The sequence below is a fragment of the Salmo trutta genome, chromosome 5, assembly GCF_901001165.1.
Source record: "Salmo trutta chromosome 5, fSalTru1.1, whole genome shotgun sequence".
Classification (NCBI taxonomy): domain Eukaryota; kingdom Metazoa; phylum Chordata; class Actinopteri; order Salmoniformes; family Salmonidae; genus Salmo; species Salmo trutta.
In genome coordinates this window covers 17,531,090-17,557,141 of record NC_042961.1, presented here as the reverse complement: position 1 = coordinate 17,557,141, position 26,052 = coordinate 17,531,090, and the positions used below count along the sequence as shown (strand labels likewise).

At 42.3% G+C, this 26,052-nt stretch overlaps 1 protein-coding gene across 1 annotated transcript in view; it reads left to right on the top strand.

Moving 5' to 3' along the window:
• pcsk2 (proprotein convertase subtilisin/kexin type 2) overlaps positions 1-26,052 on the top strand; it is a 74,324-nt gene that overhangs the window by 21,406 nt on the left and 26,866 nt on the right. The window contains exons 5-8 of the mRNA XM_029752739.1: positions 63-100; positions 10,764-10,840; positions 14,777-14,865; positions 17,098-17,273. Coding sequence (XP_029608599.1) covers positions 63-100; positions 10,764-10,840; positions 14,777-14,865; positions 17,098-17,273 — 380 coding nt within the window. The remainder of the gene's footprint in view (positions 1-62; positions 101-10,763; positions 10,841-14,776; positions 14,866-17,097; positions 17,274-26,052) is intronic.

The following is a 26,052-nucleotide window of genomic DNA, read 5'->3' as shown; positions in this document are numbered from 1 at the left end:
AATTCCTTTGAGGAAAAATGTATAGCATTATCTCACTAATTTATGTTGAAATTATGTTTCAGGGATCGACTATCTCCACCCAGATCTTGCATCAAACTACGTAAGTGCATAATCTTTGTTCTCATTTCACAATCCTCTCCTTTAATTCCCTGTATTGCTGTTATGACATGAATCAGGCCTTGAAATGGCACTTGTCACAGGTTTGTTGTTGAGTGCCAGTGGCGGTGCCAGTGGCAGGTGTATTCCAAGTTTCCTTCATGGTTGGCAAGTCTCCTTGAATCCTTGGAGGACGGGGAGACAGGCATCCGGCCAGCCAAGCTGTTTAATGTTAATGCGTACAGCACTGTGGCAGGCGGGATGGCAGGCCGATCTGTCACTGGTACAGATAATGCCAGGGTAGCTAGCACCGCATATTGTGATATTCCAACTCCAGAATACTGATAATAACACTTCAAAAGACTGCCAGTGTTGCTGGCCAGAAACAGGGAAAATACTAAAGAGTAAAAGTAAGGAACTCACATTACAAAATATATTATATAACTATTAACACTGCAGTACTAGTGAACATCTACAGACTATGTACTCAATAAGCTCAGTGTTCAGTGTTAAACAGAAATGGCCAACTGCTAAAATTATGAAATGGTTGTTGTTTTGACTGATAGTGAGAGTTGTGAATGTTATCGGATCTGACAGAAGCGTTTACAGCAGGGTGCCCGATACTGATACAGGAAACCAGTCATGTCTTTTGTAACACAGCACCATCCAGTAATATGTTCTCTCATAGAGACACAGTAATGAACAGTACTGAAAGGCTATGCTGCATCTCTGCTGTGGGATGCAATTAGACACACACAAACACACACACATACACTGTGCTTTTCCTCCATCCCTTCATCTCTGCTTCTCCTCTCTTCTCTTTCCTCTCATCTTGGAAAGATTTCAGAGCTTCAGAGAAGGTGAAAGATGAGACGGCAGAAGAGGGAGAGAGTGAGAGCGAGGGAGAGAGAGAGATGATTAAATGTAAACTATTTCCTTTCAGTTTGAGGATATTGCGAAAAAGGGGAATTATTTTAAGATTGGCAAGGAAACTTGATACTGTGTGCAGTTCTGTTCAGCTTTTTGACATAAGCTCTGTGGTGTGTGTGTGTGTGTGTGTGTGTGTGTGTGTGTGTGTGTGTGTGTGTGTGTGTGTGTGTGTGTGTGTTTCTTGCCTGTTAACGGGGATGAGTCTTACCCCAAAAATAGCCTGTCGTGAGCGTGGCAGTCAGGATGATGCAGGACATGCATGGTCTACTGGGCTGATGGATCACGCTGTGTAACGATCTAAAACCGACTTAGTGCTATACACTTCCTGTGGGTGTGTGTGTGTGTGTGTGTGTGTGTGTGTAGGAGGCTGATAAACTCATTTAATGCATCTTCACTCTCTTCCAGGGCCGAAGCTGTTGTTGGTTTATGTATTCCTATTTTCCAGAAGACTACAAACACTGCAATCAGCCACTATTGATTGGTCTGCATTAGTATGTGCAAGAGCGCACGATTATACGGTGCATTTGGAAAGTATTCAGACCACTTCCCTTTTTCCACATTTTGTTATGTTACAGCCTTATTCTAAAATGTATAAAATATTTTTTCCCCTCATCAATCTACACACTGCCCCATAATGATGAAGCAAAAACAGTTTTTTTGACATTTTTGCACATTTATCAAAATTAAATAAGAAGTAAAAGGAAATTGAGCTCAGGTACATCCTGTTTCCATTTATCATCCTTGACATGTGTCTACAACTTGATTGGAGTCCACCTGTGGTAAATTCAATTGATTGGACATGATTTGGAAAGGCACACACCTGTCTATATAAGGTCCCACAGTTGACAGTGCGTGTTAGAGCAAAAACCAAGCCATGAGGTATAAGGAATTGTCCGTAGAGCTCCGAGACAGGATTGTGTCGAGGCACAGATCTGGGGAAAAAATACTGCAGTATTGAAGGTCCCCAAGAACACAGTGTCCACCATCATTCTTAAATGGAAGAAGTTTGGAACCACCAAGACTCTTCCTAGAGCTGGCCACCCGGCCAAACTGAGCAATCGGGGGAGAAGGGCCTTGGTCAGGGAGGTGACCAAGAACCGATGGTCACTCTGACAGAGCTCCAGAGTTCCTCTGTGGAAATGGGAGAACTTTCCAGAAGGACAACCATCTCTGCAGTACTCTACCAATCAGGCCTTTGTCCAGACGGAAGCCACTCCTCAGTAAAAGGCACATGACAGCCCACTTAGAGTTTGCCAAAAGGCACCTAAGGGACTCTCAGACCATGAGAAACAAGATTTTCTGGTCTGATGAACCCAAGATTGAACTCTTTGGCCTGAATGCCAAGCTTCATGTCTGGAGGAAACCTGGCACCATCCCTACATTGAAGCATGGTCGTGGCAGCATCATGCTGTTGTCACGGTTGTGTGGAGAGACGGACCAAGGCGCAGCGTGCTCTGAGTTCCACATATTTTATTTAGTGAAACTTACAAAAAAACAAAAAGGAAACAATCAACTAACCATAACATAAGAGGTGCTACATGCACTAACTCAAAACAAGATCCCACAAAACACAGTTTTGGCTGCCTAAATATGATCCCCAATCAGAGACAACGATAAACAGCTGCCTCTGATTGGGAACCATACCAGGCCAACATAGATATAAAACACCTACATAGAAACACCCCCCCCCCCCCTCCCCCCGCCATAGTCACACCCCGACCTAACCAAAATTGAGAATAAAAAGGCTCTCTATGGTCAGGGCGTGACAGCTGTGGGGATGTTTTTCAGTGACAGGGACTGGGAGACTAGTCAGGATTGAGGTAAAGATGAATGAAGCAAAGTACAGTGAGATCCTTAATGAAAACCTGCTCCGGAGCGCTCAGGACCTCAGACTGGGACAACGGTTCACCTTCCAACAGGACAACAACCCTAAGCACACAGCCAAAACAACCTAGGACTGGCTTCGGGACAAGTCCCTGAATGTCATTGAGTGGCCGAGCCAGAGCCCGGACTTGAACCCGATCGAACATCTCTGTAGAGACCCGAAAATAGCTGTGCAGCGACGCTCCCAATCGAACCTGACAGAGCTTGAGCGGATCTGCAGAGAACAATGGGAGAAACTCCCCAAATACAGGTGTTCCAAGCTTGTAGCATCATTCCCAAGAAGACTCTAGGCTGTAGTCACTGCCAAAGGTGCTTCAACAAAGTACCGGGTAAAGGGTCTGAATGCTTATGTAAATGTGATATTTCAGTTTTTAATTTTTAGTACAGTTGCAAGCATTTCTATAAACCTGTTTTTGCTTTGTCATTATGGGATGTTGTGTGTAGATTGATGTGAAATGAGGAAACATTTTTAAGCCGATTTAGAATTAAGGCTGCAACGTAACATAATGTGGAAAAAGTAACGTGGTCTGAATACTTTACGAATGCACTGTATGTACAAGTGTGTGTACATGCGTGTGTGTGTGTGTGTGTGTATGGACTCTTCTACGGTGCCGTAGTCATCATTATAATATGATGCCATTATCAAAGGGTAGCAGATGTCAGGTAAAGCCGGGACAGTTTTGTTTAGCGTCTCTTATGCATCGTTCAGACAGACATCCTACTCTTGATAATGTAACTAACTTAAAGCAGTTATCAATGTTATCATCTGAAGGACTTTTGACAATGTAATTTTTGCTCCTATCTGGTCTTTGGGAAGTCTCTAGCAAGCTGGAGGTTTGTCAGTGCCCCTATCTGCACTGGGATGTTGCATTGGGATGTTGTTACTGCGTTATTATTGGATGTTGTGTCTTTATATTGTTCAAGGATTACTTTCTTTCCTCCAAGGGAAATTACCATGCCAACGCCCGGTGATGTCACATAATCACAAGGGTTCATCTCGTACAGTGTGTGTTTTAGTGTGCGTGTGCCTGTATTTTATTAGGTTGTTAAGGGATTCTGAGTCTCTTTTATTGGAAAGTACTTCATGACGAAGATGGCGTGGTAAAGATATCCATGACGTCTGAGTTTAATAAGGAACCAGGGAGAACTCTTTTTATTCACACTTAGAATATCAATTTAGTAGGCTATTGATGTAAATTAATCTACAACAAATTTCACAGTATGTGTTTCCAAACTGGTATATAAGGACACTCGATATTCAAAAGCTTTGGGCCAATATATCAAACAACCTTCCTTTGTTCATAATGAGAATATCATAAGTGGTACTCTGAGAGAGGCATGAGAGCATTTCTAGTGCATCGTTAATTTGAGGATGTGGTAATATTCAATACAGCAGGGGATTGAAAATCTAAGCAGGGCTTTGACCTTATATAATATAAGGGGCCTATTGCGACGAACATTGGCCAGTGTACTAACACAAGGTAATCTCTCATTAAACCACCAGTACGTGGAAAAATCACCCACACAGCTGATCTCAGTTGCACAACTTTTTGGTGTTGCCTATTCTTATTATAATTTCTTTTTTCCTATTCATGTAATCCATTCATTATATCTTGTCTTTAAAAATAAAGTTGTTGTTGAATAGTATGGTCATTACTTATCAAGCTCGGGGAAAAATATCCCGGACTGTCCATATTTGAAATGGGTATTAAATCAAGTCAGTCATGAGTTAGGTCTATATCATCTATTTTATTCAAAGAAAATGTTGTCTAATAAAGTTATTTCAAACAGCACACATATTATTTGGTCATTTAAGGTGAAACATTTGAACGAAATATAGGCCTACTCCTTCTATATTCTTATACTCGAATAAGTATACTTTTTTTACAGTTTAAAATACTCCTGATAGGTTGATATTTCATTTTGGGCAGGAGTAGAGAACCTAGACGCAGCTGTCTAGTATCATAATCACTTGACATGGTAACAGCGAGAGATCAACTGATCTCCTTGTTTATTATTGTGGGTGGTTGCAGTCAAGTTTTGGTTGCTATCAAGTTTTAACACACGTAATCTCCCGTATGTAGCGTTTTAAGAAATCCAGCGGAAGCCGGCACGAGCACATTAAGTTCTGCCTGTCCTAAGTAGGGACTTTTTGTGAGTGGTTTGAATACACCCACCAAGTATTTGTATTATGTTGAATGATCGGTACATTTTGTAGATGACGTATACTCAAAAGGAATACCTATGTGAGAATGATGTTCATTGACTACATCTCAGCGTTCAACACCATAGTGCCCACGAAGCTCATCACTAAGCTAAGGACTCTGGGACTAAACACCTCCCTTTGCAACTGGATCCTGGACTTCCTGGCGGGCCGCCCCCAAATGGTAAGAGTAGGCAACAACACGTCTGCCACGCTGATCCTTAACACTGGGACCCCTCAGGGGTGTGTACTTAGTCCCCTCCTGTACTCCCTGTTCACCCATGACTGCGTGGCCAAACACGACTCCAACACCATCATTAAGTTTGCTGACGACACAACAGTGGTAGGCCTGATCACCGACAATGATGAGACGGCCCATAGGGAGGAGGTCAGAGAACTGGCAGTGTGGTGCCAGGACAACAACCTCTCCCTCAATGTGAGCAAGACAAAGGAGCTGATTGTGGACTACAGGATAAGGCGGGCCGAACAGGCCCCCATTTACATTGACTGGGCTGCAGGTCGAGAGTTTCAAGTTCCATGGTGTCCACATCACCAACAAACTATCATGATCCAAACATACCAAGACAGTCATGAAGAGGGCACAACAAAACCTTTTCCCCCTAAGGAGAAAAGATTTGGCATGGAAAAGATTTGGCATGGGTCCCCAGATCCTCAAAAGGTTCTACAGCTGCACCATCGAGGGCATAATGACCGGTTGCATCACCGCCTGGTATGGCAACTGCTCGGCATCTGACTGTAAGGCGCTACAGAGGGTAGTGTGAATGGCCCTGTACATCACTGAGGCCAAGCTTCCTGCCATCCAGGACCTACATAATAGGCGGTGTCAGAGGAAAGCCCATAAACTTGACAGAGACTCCAGTCACACAAGTTATAGACTGTTTTCTCTGCTACAGCACGGCAATTGGTACCGGAGCACTAAGTCTAGGACCAAAAGGCTCCTCAACAGCTTCTACCCCCAAGCCATAAGACTGCTGAACAATTATTAAAATCGCCACCGGACAATTTACATTGACCCCCCCACCCCTCCCTTTTGTACACTGCTGCTACTCGCGGTTTATTATCTATGCATAGTCACTTCTGTACCGGTGCTCCTTGTATATTGCCTCATTATTGTTATTGTTATTGTGTTACTTTTTGTTATTATTTTTTACTTTAGTCTACTTGGTAAATATTTTCTTAACTCTTCTTGAACTGCATTGTTGGTTAAGGGCTTGTAAGTAAGCATTTCACGGTAAGGTCTACACTTGTTGAATTCAGCGCATGTGACAAAGTTTGATTTGATTTAACATCAGTAACTTTTTGTCCTAACACCAACCTTCAGCCTCAACCCTCTCTGTATACAGAGCAGAGGAGGCTGATGGAAGGAAGCTATAGGAGGACAGGCTCATTGTAATGGCCGGGATGGAATAAATGGAACGGTATCAAACACGTCAAACATATGAAAACCAAACGTTTCCATTTATTCCATTCCAGCTATTACAATGAGACCTTCCTCCTATAGCGCCTCCCACCAGCCTCCACTGATACAGAGGTATCAACCCCTCCAGACAATCTTACTCACACTACAGCCACGGTGCTGGAAGTCATTCTCTTCACCTTGTTACCACCTAGTTACCTGCTCCACTCTGCTGATACAGCAGAGCAGCAGGGTGCAGTGTTTTGGTATCTCTTTGTCCCTCACTGAGTCATCCCTATATCCTCGCTGGGAAATGTCAGCTGGTATCTTGCTAAGGTCTGATCTGGCCAGTCCACCCGGTAAATTATCTGATGGGTTCAGCTCTATACTTCTAATGATCACCACCACACTTTCACCGCCATCTCCCTCGTGTCTCTGGTGACCGGGCACACTGCTCTGTAAAAACTCCACGAGTCATAAATGCCATTCAGACAGACAAGCTACAAGTAGAGAAATGAAGGGAAATGGTGATTAGAACGACAGGTGATTTTGAATGTGACTGAGCTGAAGGAGAGAGGAAGATGAGAGAGACAGGAGTGGAGAGTTAGAGAGAGAGAGAGACTGTCTAACATAAAAACAGGGGAAACACAGTGACAACCCACTGGGCACAAACATCATTTCAACATTTAGTTTTGATTTGGTTGAGTTGTCACCTAATGTGAATTCAATGGGAAATCAACAAAATCTGTCACCATGTCATTGGATTTAGGTTAAAAGTTGGATGAAAAAAATATGAAATTCCCTAACATTGATGACTCAGTTTTCCATGTTGATTCAACATCATCAAATCAAATGTATTTATATAGCCCTTCTTACATCAGCTGATATCTCAAAGTGCTGTACAGAAACCCAGCCTAAAACCCCAAACAGCAAGCAATGCAGGTGTAGAAGCACGGTGTCTTTAACATCATCAATCTCTCCTTGTCCTAGTCTGTAATCCCAACATGTTTCAAGCTGACCAACATTGTCCCTGTTCCCAAGAACTCCAAGGTAAGGTAACCTGCCTAAATTACTATAGCCCTGTAGCACACACATCTGTAATAAGAAGTGCTTTAAAAGGCTGGTCAAGAAACATGGTGCCTTTTAAAGCACTTCTTATTACATACCGCCCCCACAGATCCACAGATGACACCATCGCAATTGCACTTCACACTGCCCTCTCCCACCTGGACAAGAGGGGAAATAACTATGTGAGAATGCTGTTCATAGACTACAGCTCAGCGTTCAACACCATAGTCCCCTCCAAGCTCATTACCAAGCTCAGGACCCTGGGACTGAACACCTCTATCTGCAACTGGATCCTGGACTTCCTCACGGGCGGGCCCCAGGTGGTGAGGGTAGGCCACCTTCAGGGGTGCGGTGGGGCCTTTCGATCTGTCGAGTCAAGTGGGGCCTTTCGAGCTGTTTTGGTTCCTGACTCAAAGGGAATAATACCCTGCCATCTCCCTCAGAACATTAAAACGTATTGTATCCTTCACCAGTTCATATCTGTGTGAAGCTGGAATCAGCACTGCTCTTGTCTGCATTAAAACCAAACATCAACCCAGGCTGGATGTGACAGCAGAGATGAGATGCACACTGTTGATCACGGCCCCTGACTTTGAGAAGCTCTGACGTGACATGCATCAAGCACACCCATCTCATTAGTGGTGGTGAGATAATGATGCTTTCAAGACAACTGGAAACTCAAAAAAATACTAGGTAAATCATGACATCAGTGATCTTCAGGTCAGAAAGTCTGAGCTTTAGAAAGAGGCCTGAGTTCCCGACTTGGAGTTGGATGACTGTTCAAAACGATTTTTCCCAGTCGGAGTTCGTTTTTTTCCAAGTTCCAGTTGTCTTGAACGCACTGAAGTCGGAAGTCAGAGATTTCGGAGTTCCCAGTTTCCAGTTGTTTTGAACGCGACAGAGACATTATGTCAGACACATTTGCAATTGACTGTCATAGCCCCACATTAAAAAAGTAAACATTGGTTGTTAATTACATAATGGTTTTCACATGGTTGGGGTCGCTAGAATTTTCAGATATCAAAATGGGGTCGTGGACTAAAAAAGTTTGGGAACCCCTTGCCTACAGGGTGGTGGTCAGAGACTTGGCAATGTGGTGCCATGACAACAACCTCTCCCTCATCGTCTGTAAGACCAAGGAGCTGATCGTGGACTACAGGAAAAAGAGGAGAGAACGCCCCCATCCACATCGATGGGGCTGCAGTGGAACGGGTTAAGAGCTTCAAGTTCCTTGGCGTCCACATCACTACGGACTTAACATGGTCCTCACACACCCGCACAGTTGTAAAGAGCAGCACCTTTTGGCCCTCGGATCCTCAGAAGGTTCTACAACTGCACCATCATGAGAATCTTGACTGGCTGCATCACTGATTGGTATGGCAAATGCACTGCCCTCGACCGCAAAGCGTTACCCAGGACATCACTGGGGCCGAGCTCCCTGCCATCCAGGACCTCTATCAGGCGGTGTCAGAGGAAGGCCCGAAGAATTGCCGAAGACTTCAGCCACCCAAGCCTAGACAGTTAAATCTGCTACCGTCCGCCAAAGCATCAGATCTCGGACGAACAGGCTCCGAAACAGCTTCTACCCCAAGCCATAAGACTGCTAAATAGTTAATTAAATGGTTACACGGACTATCTGCATTGACAATATCTTGCACTGACTCTATGCACACTCACAAGACTATACAGTACTGTATATACTGTACACACACACACACTACACTGACACAAAACCCACACACATTCACATATACTACATACTGTACATACGCACATACGCACACACATAACACACACAAATACCGACACAACCCACACACATCTCCACACAATTGTACACTCATCATATGCTGCTGCTACTCTGTTCTTTCTTCTTACTCTTATTATTATCTATCCTGATGCCTAGTCACTTTACCATGACTTTATGTACATATCTACCTCAAATACCTCGTACCCCCACACATTGATCTGGTACTGGTACTCCCTGTGTTACTATTTTACTATTTGTTGGGAAGGGCTCATAAGCATTTCATGGTAAAGTCGACACCAGTTGTATTTGGGGCACGTGACACATTTGTCTATTTGATTTTGATCAGCTTATATTTTTTGTTGTTGAAATGATGTGAAAACAGCATTGATTCAACCAGTTTTTGCCCAGTGGGAAGAGACTTGAAGGTGACTAGTTCATTGTTTTGGGGTGAGAAGAGTGGAAAAATAGGAAGAGGAAAATGAAAATGAAAAACAGAGTGGCTTTCAGGCAACAAAGTTTGAGAGAGACATCCTTTCAAGATGGCTTCTGAAATGGCAATCTCAGAGGGAAGCAAGTGGTATAGAAAAGAGGGAGGGGGTGTAAAGAGAGAGAGACAATAAATAATGGATAGCGATTCCTGTAATGGTTGGTGGATCTGTAGATTTGTTTGTGTGTGCGTGCCTATGTGAGTGAGTGTGGCTGCAGGGCAGGCCATTTGCTGATTATGCAGCATGGATTGATGACTCTCCGACAGATGTGCTTCTAATGCATCTGTTTTCTCCTGCTTTTCCGCTGTTAATTCCGCTCCTATTACTTTTGGCCACGTGGAATTAAATGGCGGGAATAATTGGTGTGTCAGTGTCTCAGCCGCTGTTCCCTGCTGTGACCATGCATTACCATCATATTAGTACTGTGTGTGTGTGTGTGTTTGTGCGAGTGTGCGTTTTGGATATTTTCTTCGTATTAATCTCTTCCATCAGACTGAAAGGTCTTCATTATAGCATGTTTTTGCATGAGGACATTCTACATTAAAATTCTCGAAGCAATCAACCTTTAATTATTCTGCCAGGTTAAGAACAATTGGACTCAGTGTTGTCCAGAAAAGGGTTTTAGTCACATATGTTGCGTAACTGAGAGGAAAATGAATAGAAGAATCTGAAACGTCACAACACAGTGAACCACACCCAATATACAGAGGCAGCAACAACAAGAACATCAGTTGAGTCGTTAGTAAAGTGGCACATCACAGCAGTCTAGGTTGGGTCTGGACAAGCCAAGACTAGATTTGAGAAGGTCACTGCACCTCTATTGGATGCTCTGTAGTTTTGTGTTACCGTTACCTTCTTGTTTCTCTCACTCTCTCTTCTTCCTGTTGTGTCATGTCTGATTAAACTGTTTGTGTTCGGTATTTTCAGAACGCAGAGGCCAGCTATGACTTCAGCAGCAATGACCCGTACCCATACCCCCGCTACACTGACGACTGGTTTAACAGGTAAAAACCAGCTGGCCAGCCGCTCGCCCCTCTAAAGTAATCTGCCCCATAAGAATTCATCACACAGTTATAGTTTTATTACTGTGTTTGTGTGTGTGTGTGTGTGCTACCTGTTAGTGTATTCAATTATATGTGTGTGAATGTGTATACTTTTGTGGGCGTGTGTACGCTACCTGTCATTGTATTCAATTATGTGTGTGTGTGTGTGTGTGTGTGTGTGTGTGTGTGTGTGTGTGTGTGTGTGTGTGTGTGTGTGTGTGTGTGTGTGTGTGTGTGTGTGTGTGTGTGTGTGTGTGTGTGTGTGTGTGTGTGTGGGCATGCATGAATGTTTGTTTGCAGAGGAGTGAGGCAGAGGAGTGAGGCAGAGCTTAGTGTCTGATAAACTGTTCTCCTTGGCTTGGCCATGGTATAGCAAGTCCCCTTGTCTGTATTGATTTTGTGCTGCCCTTAAACAGCACAAAAACACCCTGTGGCGTACTGCACTAGCATCGAATAGTCTCCGCGATATGCAACTTTTCAGGGAAGTCAGGAACCAATACACACAGTCAGTTAGGAAAGCAAGGCTAGCGTTTTCAAACAGAAATTTGCATTCTGCAGCACAAATTCCAAAAGGTTTTGGGACACTGTAAAGTCCATGGAGAATAAAGGTGCCTCCTCCCAGCTGCCCACTGCACTGAGACTAGGAAACACTGTCACCACTGATAAATCCATGATAATCGAGAATTTCAATAAGCATTTCTCTACGGCTGGCCATGCTTTCTACCTGGCTACCCCAACCCCGGCCAACAGCTCTGCAACCCCGCAACAACTGGCCGAAGCCCCCCCAGCTTCTCCTTCACCCAAATCCAGACATCTGATGTTCTGAAAGAGCTGCAAAATCTGGATACCTACAAATCAGCTGGGCTAGACAATCTGGACCCTCTCTTCCTAAAATTATCCGCCGCCATTGTTGCAACCCCTATTACTAGTCTGTTCAACCTCTTTTTCGAATTGTCTGAGATTCCTAAAGATTGGAAAGTGGCCGTGGTCATCCCCCTCTTCAAAGGGGGAGACACTCTAGACCCAAACTGTTACAGACTTATATCCATCCTGCCCTGCCTTTCTAAAGTCTTTGAAAGCCAAGTGAAGAAACAGACCACCGACCATTTCGAATTCCACCGTACCTTCTTCGCTATGCAATCTGGTTTCCAAGCTGGTCACGGGTGCATCTCAGCCACACTCAAGGTCCTAAACAATATCATAACCGGCATCGATAAAAGAAAGTACTGTGCAGCAGACTTCATCGACCTGGCCAATGCTTTCGACTCTGTCAATCACCATATTCTTATCGGCAGACTCTCAACAGCCTTGGTTTCTCCAATGACTGCCTCGCCTAGTTCACTAACTACTTCTCAGATAAAGTTCAGTGTGTCAAATCGGAGGGCCTGTTGTCCGGACCTCTGGAAGTCTCTATGGGGGTCACAGGGTTCAATTCTCAGGTTGACTCTTTTCTCTGAATAAATCAATGATGTCGCTCTTGCTGCGGGGTGATTCTTTGATCCACCTCTACACAGACGACACCATTCTGTATACATCTGGCCCTTCTTTGGACACTGTGTTAACAAACCTCCAAACGAGCTTCAGCGCCATACAACACTCCTACTGTGGCCTCCAACTGCACTTAAATGCTAGTAAAATGAAATCCATGCTCTTCAACCGATCGCTGCCTGCACCCGCCCGCCCGACTAGCATCACTACTGTGGACAGTTCTGACTTAGGTATTTGTAGTTGTCCACATATTCTATGTGTCTAGTTAGGCTGTAAACTCTCCTTCCAGACTCACATTAAGCATCTCCAATCCAAAATTAAATCTAGAATCGGCTTCCTATTTCACAACAAAGCCTCCTTCACTCATGCTGCCAAACTTACACTCGTAAAACTGACTATCCTACCTATCCTTGACTTCGGCGATGTCATTTACAAATTAGCCTCCAACACTCTACTCAGCAAATTGGATGCAGTCTATCACAGTACCATCCGTTTTGTCACCAAAGCCCCATATACTACCCACCACAGCGACCTGTATGCTCTCGTTGGCTGGTCCTCGCTACATATTCGTCGCCAAACCCACTGGCTCCAGGTCATCTATAAGTCTTTGCTAGGTATAGCTCCGCCTTATCTCAGCTCACTGGTCACCATAGCAACACCCACCCATAGCACGCGCTCCAGCAGGTATATTCCACTCGTCATCCCCAAAGCCAACACCTACTTTGGCCGCCTTTCCTTCCAGTTCTCTGCTGCCAATGACTGGAACGAATTGGAAAAATCACTGAAGTTGGAGACTTGTATCTCCCTCACTAACTTTAAGTGTCAGCTGTCAGAGCAGCTTACCGATTGCTGCAGCTGTACACAGCCCATCTGTAAATAGCCCATCCAACCAACTACCCACCTCATCCGTTGTTTTTCTGCTCTTTTGCACACCAGTTTTTGTACTTGCACATCCTCATCTGCACATCTATCACTCCAGTATAAATTGTAATAAATTGTAATTACTTCGCCACTATGGTCTATTTATTGCCTTACCTCCTTACTTCATTTGCACACACTGAATACAAATTTTTCTATTGTGTTATTGACTGTACGTTTGTTTATTCCATGTGTAACTCTGTGTTGTTGTTTTTGTCGCACTGCTTTGCTTTACCTTGGCCAGGTCGCAGTTGATAATGAGAACTTGTTCTCAACTGGCCTACCTTGATAAATAAAGGTGAAATAAAAAAATATATATAAAAGAATCTCGCCACGTAGCTCTAGTCATTAATATCTTTGGGCACTCATAGCTGCTGCATTACTGTAGTCCACAACATATTCCACCCAGACTAGTTATTAAGTAGATATATCATGGGAGGTAGGTACTGTGGGTTAGAAGATATTGTGTGTTGCAATTTATTCCTGCATATCTGTATGAGTGGAAGTGAAGATTGGCTGATAAATGATGGATTAACTTAGTTTGATAGCTTGTCATCTGTAGAGTATTTAGACACAGTTTAAATGTACTCTTTATTTGGATGAGTAGGCAACCTTGCTTTACATTCCAGTGATGCAAATCTACCTAGACAATGCACTCTGTGAGATCTTCTACACAGAGATACGGTGAGATACGGTGGCTAGATTGGCATTTGTCCACTCTCTCCTGTCTGCAGTGCTCACAGGGGCGACCTTATGTCCGATAGCGCTGTATCTTTCTCCTATCACCAACTCAGACTTCATGACCCACTGCTGCCGAGGGCACATCAAAGGCTAGACGATTAAACATAGAGAACACCATCCAACCTCACTGCTCTCCTCTCTTCGCCACACATATATGTGTGTGTGTGTGTGTGTGGTGAAGCGTCGCCGCTGCTGAATTAGTGCAGTGCAGGACTCAGTGGCTAATTAGCTGTTTGTTTATAAATAGCAGACTTTCTGTGGCAAAGCATGCTGGGAAAGCCGAGAGGGCTCACTGCAGCTACCCTGTGGGAAGCCCCCCCACACACAAACACACACACACAGACACATAGGCATGTGCACACACACACACAACGCAAGTTTGTCTTCGTATGACCTTTTAAAATGCCATCTCCTCAACCAACCATCGGATTTTAATGCAAATCTGAGATTCTACCAATTTCTTAATCTTCTTTCGAATGAATGTGGTAGGAATTGTTGAAGCTAATGTTATCCAGGTGGCGCAATGGACTGATTCCTCATTCTAATTCTTATTGATTTGTGCCCCAAAATGCCATGGCCCGTCTTCCAACCGGTAATCCTATTCCTGATAGACATAATAGGTTCACAGAGAAGTCACAAAGTCTACAACAGGTGGTTAAAGACCTGTTACATTGACCTAATACATCGATTCCCAATATATTTTCCAACCTTAGCCCGTATCCCAATCTATCTGTGTGTTTCTGTGTGTAGTCATGGAACAAGGTGTGCTGGTGAGGTGTCTGCAGCAGCCAACAACAACATCTGTGGAGTGGGAGTGGCCTACAACTCTAAGGTGGCAGGTATGTAGACTACTCTAATACTGTGGTAAGTAACAGCTGGCTTGGATGTAAAAGTACTAGTGATCACAGTCATTTTTGAAAACGTATAAAAGTGGCAGTCATAATAACCGAGACCGGTGCAAAACATAGGGTGGAAGGAAACTTTCTCCCGTTCACACCTATCCAATGCTTTTTAACTTTAGTATTAGATGTAAGAAGAATCAAGTTGGCTACATAGCCATTTTTTCTGCCCTTGTAGGTAGTGATAGCTGGTGACAGTGATCAAAGATTATCTACACTGAGGATACCAAACATTAGGAACACCTTCCTAATATTGAGTTGCACCTTCCCCTTTTGCCCTCAGAACAGCCTCAATTCGTCGGGGCATGGACTCTACAAGGTGTCGAAAGCGTTGCACAGGGATGCTGGCCCCTGTTAACTTCCCACAGTTGTGTCAAGCCTTGCACCTACTACCATACCACCTTCTGAATGGCACACATACACAATCAATGTCTCAATTTTCATCTATACTGATTGAAGTGGATTTAACAAGTGACATCAATAAGGGATCATAGCTTTCACCTGGATTCACCTGGTCAGTCTATGTCATGGAAAGAGCAGGTGTCCTTAATGTTTTGTACAATCAGTGTATATACTGACAAGATACTGGACTTACTGCTCTAACAATGGGAATAAATGTCTGCAGGCGGAATCAAAATGACTACAACATCGATAGAGACAATTCCATGCTTCCTCTGCTTATTGAGTTCACCCTATGATTTGGCTCTATAGAGTACAATAAAATAACTTTTCATGATTTGATTTGTCCTCTATTGTCCAGAAACCTGGCATCAGTTCAGTTTGTCGTCTAGTGTATCTACAAACTGGCAACACTTTGCTTTGTGTGGAATTACAATTTCCAGTGGAGAGACAACTTCATCATTATGTTGTTAATTTAACCTTGAATCCCTACATTTCCATAAAGGTTGAAAGGAGAAAGGAAAGCACCCTTATGAAGGCTTTGATGTTAAAATGTATTGTTTTGGAGATTTCATTATGTTAACATCACTTTTCCTCCAAATAGATTCATCAAGTGTGGCTGAATATGTTTTGTACAGTGAAGGCTCCTCAGAGGAGGAATTACTCAGTGAATTTCATAAAAATAGAAATAGATAAAACTATACTAAATATATTCACGTCACCAAATAAGTAATTAAAACACACTGTTTTGCAATGAAGATCTGCAATACAACACCTAGGAGGCTCCTGGTTCTCTCCCCCTTCCATAGGGGGAGAGAACCATGACGACTTCCGGAGGACGTCCGCCAACCTATCAGAACTGACATGTTGTCCACTCAATCAAAGGATCAGATAATTAAACTAGTACTGAAAGCATAAGCTACAGCTAGCTAGCACTGCAGTGCATACAATGTGGGAGTAGTTGACTCAAAGAGAAAGGAGAGGGAAAGACAATACTTGGTCATTTTTGAACAAATGTATTTATTTAAAAAAATGTAGGAGAAGCCGCAGAGAGAGAGACAGAGACAGAGAGAGAGCTTTAGTTTGTTGTATTTTTTTTCACTTTCACTTACTTAGCTAGCTAATGCAGCTAGCTAACTTATCCTACTCAAACACCTGGCTCAAACAGAGAGGAATGCTATTTATGTTAGCTATGTTAGTTATTATAATTATTATAGTCAAGCCATAAACAAGATTCCCAGCTAGCACATAACTTTCTGAGAACCATATGTTACTTAGAGCTTGATGAGAGTGTGGTTGTCATATGGTTATATTGCATACAACCTTCCAACAACTTTGTGGGAATGGTGCAGGATAGTTGCTTGGCTTTGGTGCATTTTCAGCACATTTTTGGATTTAAAATATATATATATATTTCATTACGTTTCCTAAAAGGTCAAACATGGTTACATTTCATTTCAATGTTGATAACCTATAATTTCCATTCTCAGAGTGTTAATAAAACCTCCCAGGAAGACTTTCAAGGAACCATAATAAACATTCTCAGAACCTCCCTGCAAACTAAAAAGAAACATTCTCAGAACGTTTAAAAAAACATTCAGATTTACCAGTCAGGAAACGTATGGTTTGTTCCCACAACCAGTTTGAAACCAAAAACAAGAACCAAATGTGCTAGCTGAGGATATTCAGTCAAAAGTGGCTTAGAATTGTAATAGTGTGTACCTTACACTCTCTGTCTCTCCCGACCTGCCTACTGTTCTCCTCCTCCCCCAGGTATCCGCATGCTAGACCAACCCTTCATGACGGACATCATCGAGGCATCGTCCATCAGCCACATGCCCCAGGTCATTGACATCTACAGTGCCAGTTGGGGGCCCACCGATGACGGCAAGACTGTAGACGGACCCCGAGAGCTCACTCTGCAGGCCATGGCTGACGGAGTCAACAAGGTACTCACACACGCACATGCACATACACACAAACACAAACACAAAAACACTGATCTGACTGGGGATAGCAGGGTTGTAGAGTACTTGTCTTACGCAGATAACTGGGTTCTTTGAAGAGGCACACAGTACATGAGACTCAAGTCACAAAATAGGAAAAAGAACAGCTTTACACAAGAACAGCCTTGCTGTTAGACACTTTCAGAGACACCCTGGAACACACAGTTATTTAGCATAGTGCCTGTGCCAGTGGAAATTAGCTGCTTGATTAATCATAATACCACATGCAGAGGGGTGGTCTGGTCTGCTTTGACCAGATCTCAAGCAGCGTTGCTGAATAGGTGCAAAATGTGTTCTAAGCCTGGCTAAGATAAGCACAACTAATCAAGCAGTATTTCACTCAGCCTTCTAATATATATATATACCATTACGTAGGTTAGGCAGGATGCACATTGTAAAACAACAAAAAAAGTACCTTATTTTCCATCAACCCAAGATGAGAATCATTCAATTAGCATTTTTTCCATTGAACAGCCATGCATGTTTCCTCAATTCTCTTCAACAGTTAGGGAACACTTGTCACCCCCACCCTGGTCCAATCACTTCACTCTAAACGAGTCACTTAGTTTGCATCTTGAGCGAGGCGGCTTCGTTTTGCAAATTGACGTGGATAATGGAAACAAATCACACGGAATGTTCCGGGACGGCGCTAGATATATGAGAGTGCTTGTTGGAGCGCCGGAGAAAGAAGCCGTGCACATATGTGATCTCACCGTATTTCAAACAGCACTTTGCAATGTAAATGGAAAGGGAGGAATAGATGTGGAGAGAGGGACACGTACATAACTCTGGTGAACCTAGATCCTCCACAAATAAACAGAAGGGTTTTGAGATGCAGACACCTCTGGTGCTAAATCTTCAACTGGAGTGGGATACTAAGTGTTTCATATCACCCAACTGGGCACAAACTGGTTGAATCAACATTGTTTCATCGTAATTTGTCAAAATATTGTGATGTGGAATCTAAGTGGAAAATACTGTACATTGGATTTGAAAAAAGTAATCACTGTAAACTGTTGTTCCGAGAATGAAATTTAAACCACAGGATTATGTCATTATGGTAATCAAATGTCAACATAGACAAAACTTTTACAACATTTGTTGAATTTGTAGCTTTAAACCAGATTTTCAAAATTATATCTCATTCAGAAAATAAACTATAGGCTTGGCAGCACCTCCTACTAGATCTATCAACATCTACCCTTTGGTCTCCCATCCAAGGTTTTAACCAAGCCCAACCTTGCTTAGCTATGATATTTGTTACTGACTATTACCAATGTACTATCGTGAGAATGAATGTTGAGAAATCTCCACTTAAAAAAAAAATATAGAATCACTGTTGCTTTCAAAGCCATTCCAAAGGGTAGGTTTAACAGAGTAAATGAAATGTGACCGTACTTTATCACTCATAAATCAATTATGCTATTTAGTCCTCTAGCATTTGTAAAGTCATCAACAGAAATCACTTCAATTCAACCCAGAATTCAACTAAAAATAGACAATACAATAGGTCTAAGGTTTCAAGCTCTGGATTACATTTAAAATGTGATAATATTTAGTGATGTTGAATTGTGTGTTGTTGTCAACGCAACCAAATATAAACATTTGAAGGATTTGTATCTTCTGCTTAGAAAATTCCATCTGTGCCAATAATTAGCCTGGCTTTAATTCCAGTTTGTCAACAAATTAATCATTAGATTCACATCTCCACCTCAACCAAAAATCCAAGTTAAGGAGTAGAACTAAATCAAATCTAACTTTATTTTAAAAGGAATTGAAAGTTTGATTTTAATTTGATTTAGTACTATTCTTTTGAGGACTAACTCAGTGGTTACTGTAACAATACATTTCTTTTTATGTAATCATATAAAGCGTGTATGATAAGGATAGCATACAAAGATCGTCACAGGCCTGTGGATCTTCACAATTGCTGTAATAATCTGTGCAGAATCTTGAACAGCCTTGGTCATTTGAACCATGCACTTTTAATGTAATCTCAACTGCAATCTAGGTCATTTGGTTCTTCTATTAGATGAAGCACAGTGATAACATTCTCATCTGTTGTACAAATAAACAAAATATCTGGAATTTGGTTGTGCATTTAGATGGTTGAAAGCATAGTGATACACACTGGAAATTCAACTAACTTTGGCTGTCTTTTTGAGTGGGTGAGTCTAGGTTGTAATCTCATTGATAAACGTCTCAACCAAATATTACCCAATTATCCATGTTGAAATGACATAGTGTGCCCAGTGAAAGCCAGTTTGTCATCCCAAAACTGTTTTATGATCCGGATATGTTGTTTGCTCTTCTTCAATTCACATGGTGTATCTGTATCGTATCTGATTGATTGTTATGGTCGAGAAGAGAGTCACTATAATAGAGAGAGAGAAAAAATAAGATGGTTTGGAACAATATAATACAATGCAATACCTTATGATTGAAAACAGAGATTGCCCTCTTGGAACACTTAGTTCCCTTTCCTTACCCCCTTTCTCAACCCATTACTGAAATTACCAACCAGTATGCTAATTCGGATTAGATTGGGATTGGGTTCAACAGGGCTCAATTAGATTTGTAATTTTACACCCATGGACAAATTACATATTCAATTGCATTAACCGGAAATGGAACTGACCCTGGCTTTGATGCTGAGGGTCAAGCTCAGTGGCTTTTCCGCCACATTGCCTCTCTGTATCAACTCCTATGAGCTCGGTGGCTTTTCCACCACATTATCTCTCTGTATCCACTCGTGTGAGCTCAGTGGCCATACATGTAAGGAGAGGAGAAAAGGATAGCAATCAAGAGAACTAATAGTATCCGACTGGGCACACCACATAATTTCAACCTGGATAATTGGGTAATATTTGGTTGAGACGTTGATCAATGAGATTAAATCAAGTCAAATTCTATTGGTCACATACAGTACACATATTTAGCAGATGTTATTGTGGTTGTAGCGAAATGCTTGTGTTCCTAGCTCCAACAGTTCAGTAGTATCTAACAATTCCCAACAATACACACAAATCTAAAAGTAAAATAATGGAATTAAGAAATACACTGTATAAATATTAGGACGAGCGATGTCGGCATGGCCTTGACTAAAATACAGTAGAATACAGTATGTACATATGAAATGTATAAAACAGTATGTAAACATTATTAAAGTGTCTAGTGTTCCATTATTAAAGTGACCAGTGATTCCATGTCTATGTACATAGGTCAGCAGACTCTATGGTGCAAGGATGAGTAACCGGGTGGTAGCCGGCTAGTGATGGCTATTTAACAGTCTGATGGCCTTGAGATAGAAGCTGTTTTTCAGCCTCTCGGTCCCTGCTTTGATGCACCTGTACTGACCTCGCCTTCTGGATGATAATGGGGTGAACAGGCCGTGGCTCTGGTGGTTGATGTCCTTGATGATCTTTTTGGCCTTCCTGTGACATTGGGTGCTGTAGGTGTCCTGGAGGGCAGACAGTGTGCCCCCGTTGATGAGTTGGGCAGACCGCATTACCCTCTGGAGAGCTCTGCGGAAGGTGTAGTTGCCGTACCAGGCATTGCTACAGCCCGACAGGATGCTCTTAATTGTGCATCTGTTGCGCCTTCTTCACCACACTGTCTGTGTTGTGGACAATTTCAGATTATCAGTGATATGTACGCAGAGGAACTTGAAGCTTTTCACCTTTTCCAAAGCAGTCCCGTCGATGTCGATAAGGGCTTGCTCCCTCTGCTGTCTCCTCAAGTTCACTATCAGCTCCTTTGTTTTGTTGACTTTGAGTGAGAGGTTATTTCCCTGGCACCGCTCCGCCAGGGCCCTCGCCTCCTCCCTGTATGCTGTCTCGTCATTGTTGCTGTCTCGTCAGGCCTACTACTGTTCCGTCTGAAACTTGATGATTGAGTTGGAGGCGTGCGTGGGTGAACAGGGAGTACAGGGGTGCTGAGCACCACCCTTGTGGGGCCCCTGGGTTGCGGATCCGTGTGGTGGAGGTGTTGTTTCCTACCTTCACCACCTGGGGGTGGCCCCTCTGGAAGTCCAGGACCCAGTTGCACAGGGCAGGGTTCAGACCCAGGGCCCCAAGCTTAATGATTAGCTTGGAGGGTACTATGGTGTTTAAGGCTGAGCTATAGTCAATGAACAGCATTCTTACATAGGTATTCCTATTGTCCAGATGGGAGAGAGCAGTGTGCAATGCGATGGCGATTGCATCGTCTTTGGATCTATTGGGGCGGTAAGCAAATTGAAATGGGTCAAGGGTGTCAGGTACGGTGGAGGTGATATGATCCTTAGCTAGCCTTTCAAAGCACTTCATGATGACAGAAGTGAGTGCTACAGGGCAATGGTAATTTAGTTCAGTTACCTTTGCTTTCTTGGCTACAGGAACAATGGTGGACATCTTGAAGCAAGTGGGGACAGCAGACTGGGATAGGTAGAGTATGTCTGTAAACACTCCAGCCAGCTGGTCTGCGCATGCTCTGAGAACATGGCTAGAGATTCCGTCTGGGCCTGCAGCCTTGCGAGGTTTAACACGCGTAAACATCATACTCACGTCGGCCACGGAGAATGAGAGCCCACAGAAGGTGTTTAGCTTGTCTGGGAGCAAGACGTCAGTGTCCGCGACGTGGCTGGGTTGCCCTATGTAACCCATGATTGTCTGTAGACCCTGCCACCTATGCAGTATTTCTTTATTGCCTTTTTGCAAACAGCATGCATTGTTTTAGAATATTTTTATTCTGTACTGGCTTCCTTCTCGTCACTCTGTCAATTAGGTTAGTATTGTGGAGTAATAACAATGTTGTTGTTCCATCATCAGTTTTCTCCTATCACAGCCATTAAACTCCGTAACTGTTTTAAAGTGACCATTGGTCTCATGGTGGAATCCCTGATGATTTCCTTCCTCCCCAGCAACTGAGTTAGGAAGGACGCCTGTATCTTTGTAGTGACTGTGTGTATTGATACAACATCCAAAGTTTAATTAATAACTTCACCATGCTCAAAGGAATATTCAATGTCTGCTTTTTTTACCCATCTACCAAAAGGTGCTGATCTTTGCGAGGCATTGGAAAACCTCCCGGGTCTTTGCGGGGTAATTTGTGTTTGAAATACACTGCTCGACTGAGGGACCATACAGATTATTGTATGCGTGGGATACAGCGCTGAGGTAGTCATTCAAAATTCATGTTAAACAGTATTATTATACACAGAGTGAGTCCATGCAACTTATGTGACATGTTAAGCCCATTTTTACTCCTGAACTTATTTAGGTTTGCCATAACAAAGGGGTTGAATACTTATTGCCTCAAGACATTTCAGCTTTTCAGGATGAATTGAAACAATAGCTGTTGATGACTTTGCAAATGTTATATACTGTAGTCTAAAATAAAATCATTGATGATATACTGTATGACTGATAGGGTGTGGTCAGATGTAATTTGCTCTTTTAAACCTACCCTTTGGAATGACTTTGGTAGCAACAGTAAACCTATTTCGTTTTTAAGTGGAGATCACTCTACAATTATTCTCACACACATTGATAGCACATTGTCCAGTAGGAGGTGATGCCAAGCCTATATACAGTTGAAGTCGTAAGTTTACATACACTTAGGTTGGAGTCATTAAAACTCGTTTTTCAACGACTCCACACATTTCTTGTTAACAAACTAGTTTTGGCAAGTCGGTTAGGACATCTACTTTGTGCATGGCACAAGTAATTTTTCCATTAATTGTTTACAGACAGATTATTTCACTTATAATTCACTGTATCACAATTCCAGTGGGTAAGAAGTTTACATACACTAAGTTGACTGTACCTTTAAACAGCTTGGAAAATTCCAGAGAATGATGTCATGGCTTTAGAAGCTTCTGATAGGCTAATTGACATAATTTAATGTATTTCAAGGCCTACCTTCAAACTCAGTGCCTCTTTGCTTGAATCATGGGAAAATCAAAAGAAATCAGCCAAGACTTCAGAAAGAAAATTGTAGACCTCCACAAGTCTGATTCATCCTTGGGAGCAATTTCCAAACGCCTGAAGGTACCACATTCATCTGTACAAACAATAGTACGCAAGTATAAACACCATGGGACCACGTAGCCGTCATACCGCTCTGTCTCCTAGAGATGAACGTACTTTGGTGTGAAAAGTGCAAATCAATCCCAGAACAACAGCAAAGGACCTTGTGAACATGCTGGAGGAAACAGGTACAAAAATATCAATATTTTTGGAGGAAGGAAAATTATGTGGATATATTGAAGCAACATCTCAACACATCAGTCAGGAAGATAAAGCTTGGTCGCAAATGGTTCTTCCAAATGGACAATGACCCCAAGCATACTTCCGAAGTTGTGATAAAATGGCTTAAGGACAACAAAGTCAAGGTATTGGAAAAGCCATCACAAAGCCCTGACCTCAATCCCATAGAACATTTGTGGGCAGAACTGAAAAAGTGTGTGCGAGCAAGGAGCCCTACAAACCTGACTCAGTTACACCAGCTCTGTCAGGAGGAATGGGCCAGCATTCACCCAACTTATTGTGGGAAGCTTGTGGAAGGCTACCCGAAATGTTTGACCAAGTTAAACAATTTAAAGGCAATGCTACCAAATACTAATTGAGTGCATGTAAACTTCTGACCCACTGGGAATGTGATGAAAGCAATAAAAGCTGAAATAAATAATTCTCTCTACTATTATTCTGACATTTCACATTCTTAAAATAAAGTGGTGATCCTAACTGACCTAAGACAGGGAATTTTTACGAGGATTAAATGTCAGGAATTGTGAAACAAAATGTATTTGGCTAAGGTGTATGTAAACTTCTGACTTCAACTGTATTGTTTTTTCTTTTCCTTTTTATTTTCTGATAGTGGATATAATGTTGAAGATCTGACGTTGTTTTAAAGGAACAAATTCAACATATTTTATATAAGGTTTGTGTATGTTGACATTTGGTTACCATAATGACAATCTGGTGGTAGAAATGCTACCCTTTTTTCAAATCCAATGTATTTCAACATAAATTCCACGTCACAATACGTTGACAAATTAAGTTGAAACAATGTTGATTCAACCAGTTTGTGCCCAGTGGGATACAGCTCTGGTATTTGTTTGTACAACCAGGAATGGCTCCCTCCCACATCTCTCCACATTATTAGCTCAACAGCTAGAGCTAATGAGTAAACAATTATAGTGCTTTGACTAAACCTGAGATTTGTTTTGGTTGGTTTGTGACACTAGCACTAAAATACACTTTATCTGTACTGTTGCTGGAGTGAATAAAAGACTGTCTTTCTCTCCCTCTCCAACATGCATATTTTTCCCTCTGTAACATCTTTCCTCTGCACGACTCTTCAAACTCCCACCTCCTCTTTCTCGCGTTCTTTATGTAACTGATTGTCAGCAACAGAGGATGAGAGCTATCATAACACAAAGATGTGTCAGGTATTAGAGCTTGAGGAAAATAAACTACAAACTAAAAGCTTGACACTGGTGTTTCTCTACATGATACCGTTATGGATGTCTCTCTGACAAGGTAGCTACAGGTCTTGGTATAAAAACCATCAAATCTGATCATCCAGAGGCGGAAATAACTTAACCCAACTATGAAAGCTGCCAGAGAGCAAGAGAACATTGCTTACATCCGCTATGACAGGCTCATTGTCCACCTTCCCTCCCAAATGCCTGGGAGGAATGAGAGAGCCTCAGGGTCAGTAGTTTCAGCCTAACATCACACACACACACATTTATTTATGTTGTCTCCAATTTATGTCTATCGCTGATAAACTACCAAGGAAAGGGATAAGAATAGCCCATATTTATATATGTAGCCTTAGAAATAATGTTAATGAAATCATTAACTTGTTAACATCAACATTAATTAACTTGCCATCTCTGAAACTCTCTTAAATCATTCCCTTGATGATACAGCAGTAGCAATACAAGGATATAACATCTACAGAAAGGAATGCCTATGGGGGAGGTGTTGCTGTAAATGTTCAGAGCCTTATTCCTGTGAACTTAGCGAAGATCTCATGTCAAATGTTGTTGAAGTGTTGTGGTCGCAAGTTTACATCTAAAGCCTCTTTTTTTGGGGTGCTGCTATAGGCCACGAAGTGCTAACAGTCAGTATTTGGATAAACCTGTATGTGTGCAATGCTTGATAATGTGTGTGATGTTAACAGAGACGTCTATTTCCTGGGTGACCTGAACACTGACTGGTTAGCAACTAGCTGTTCTCTCAAGAGGAAGCTTGTAACTGTGACCCAAGAGGAAGCTGTAATATGACCCAGGTTATCACTCAACCAATTAGAGAGCATACCAATAGTGTTGGATCTGTGACATCCACTTGTATTGATATCTTCACTAACGCTGCAGCGCTTTGCTCCAAAGCAAAATACATTTCCATTGGCTGTAGTGACCATAACATTGTGAAATAACAAGAAAAGCCAAAGTGCCAAAGGTTGGGCCTAAAGTCATTTATAAGAGATCATACAAAATGTTTACTCAGGATTATTTTGATGAAAATGTAAAGTTTGTTGGTCTGATGTGTATGAGGAAGTGAATATAAATTTAGCACTGGAAGTATTTGTAAAAGGATTCATACCAATTGTTGACAAGCATGCACCTGCACTAACTGTGAAAACTGCTTAAAGCAAAATGCAAAAGAGGTGGCAAACAAGTCAGGCTGCTCAACATACTGTAAATTGAGAAATGTTGTGACTAAACTTAACA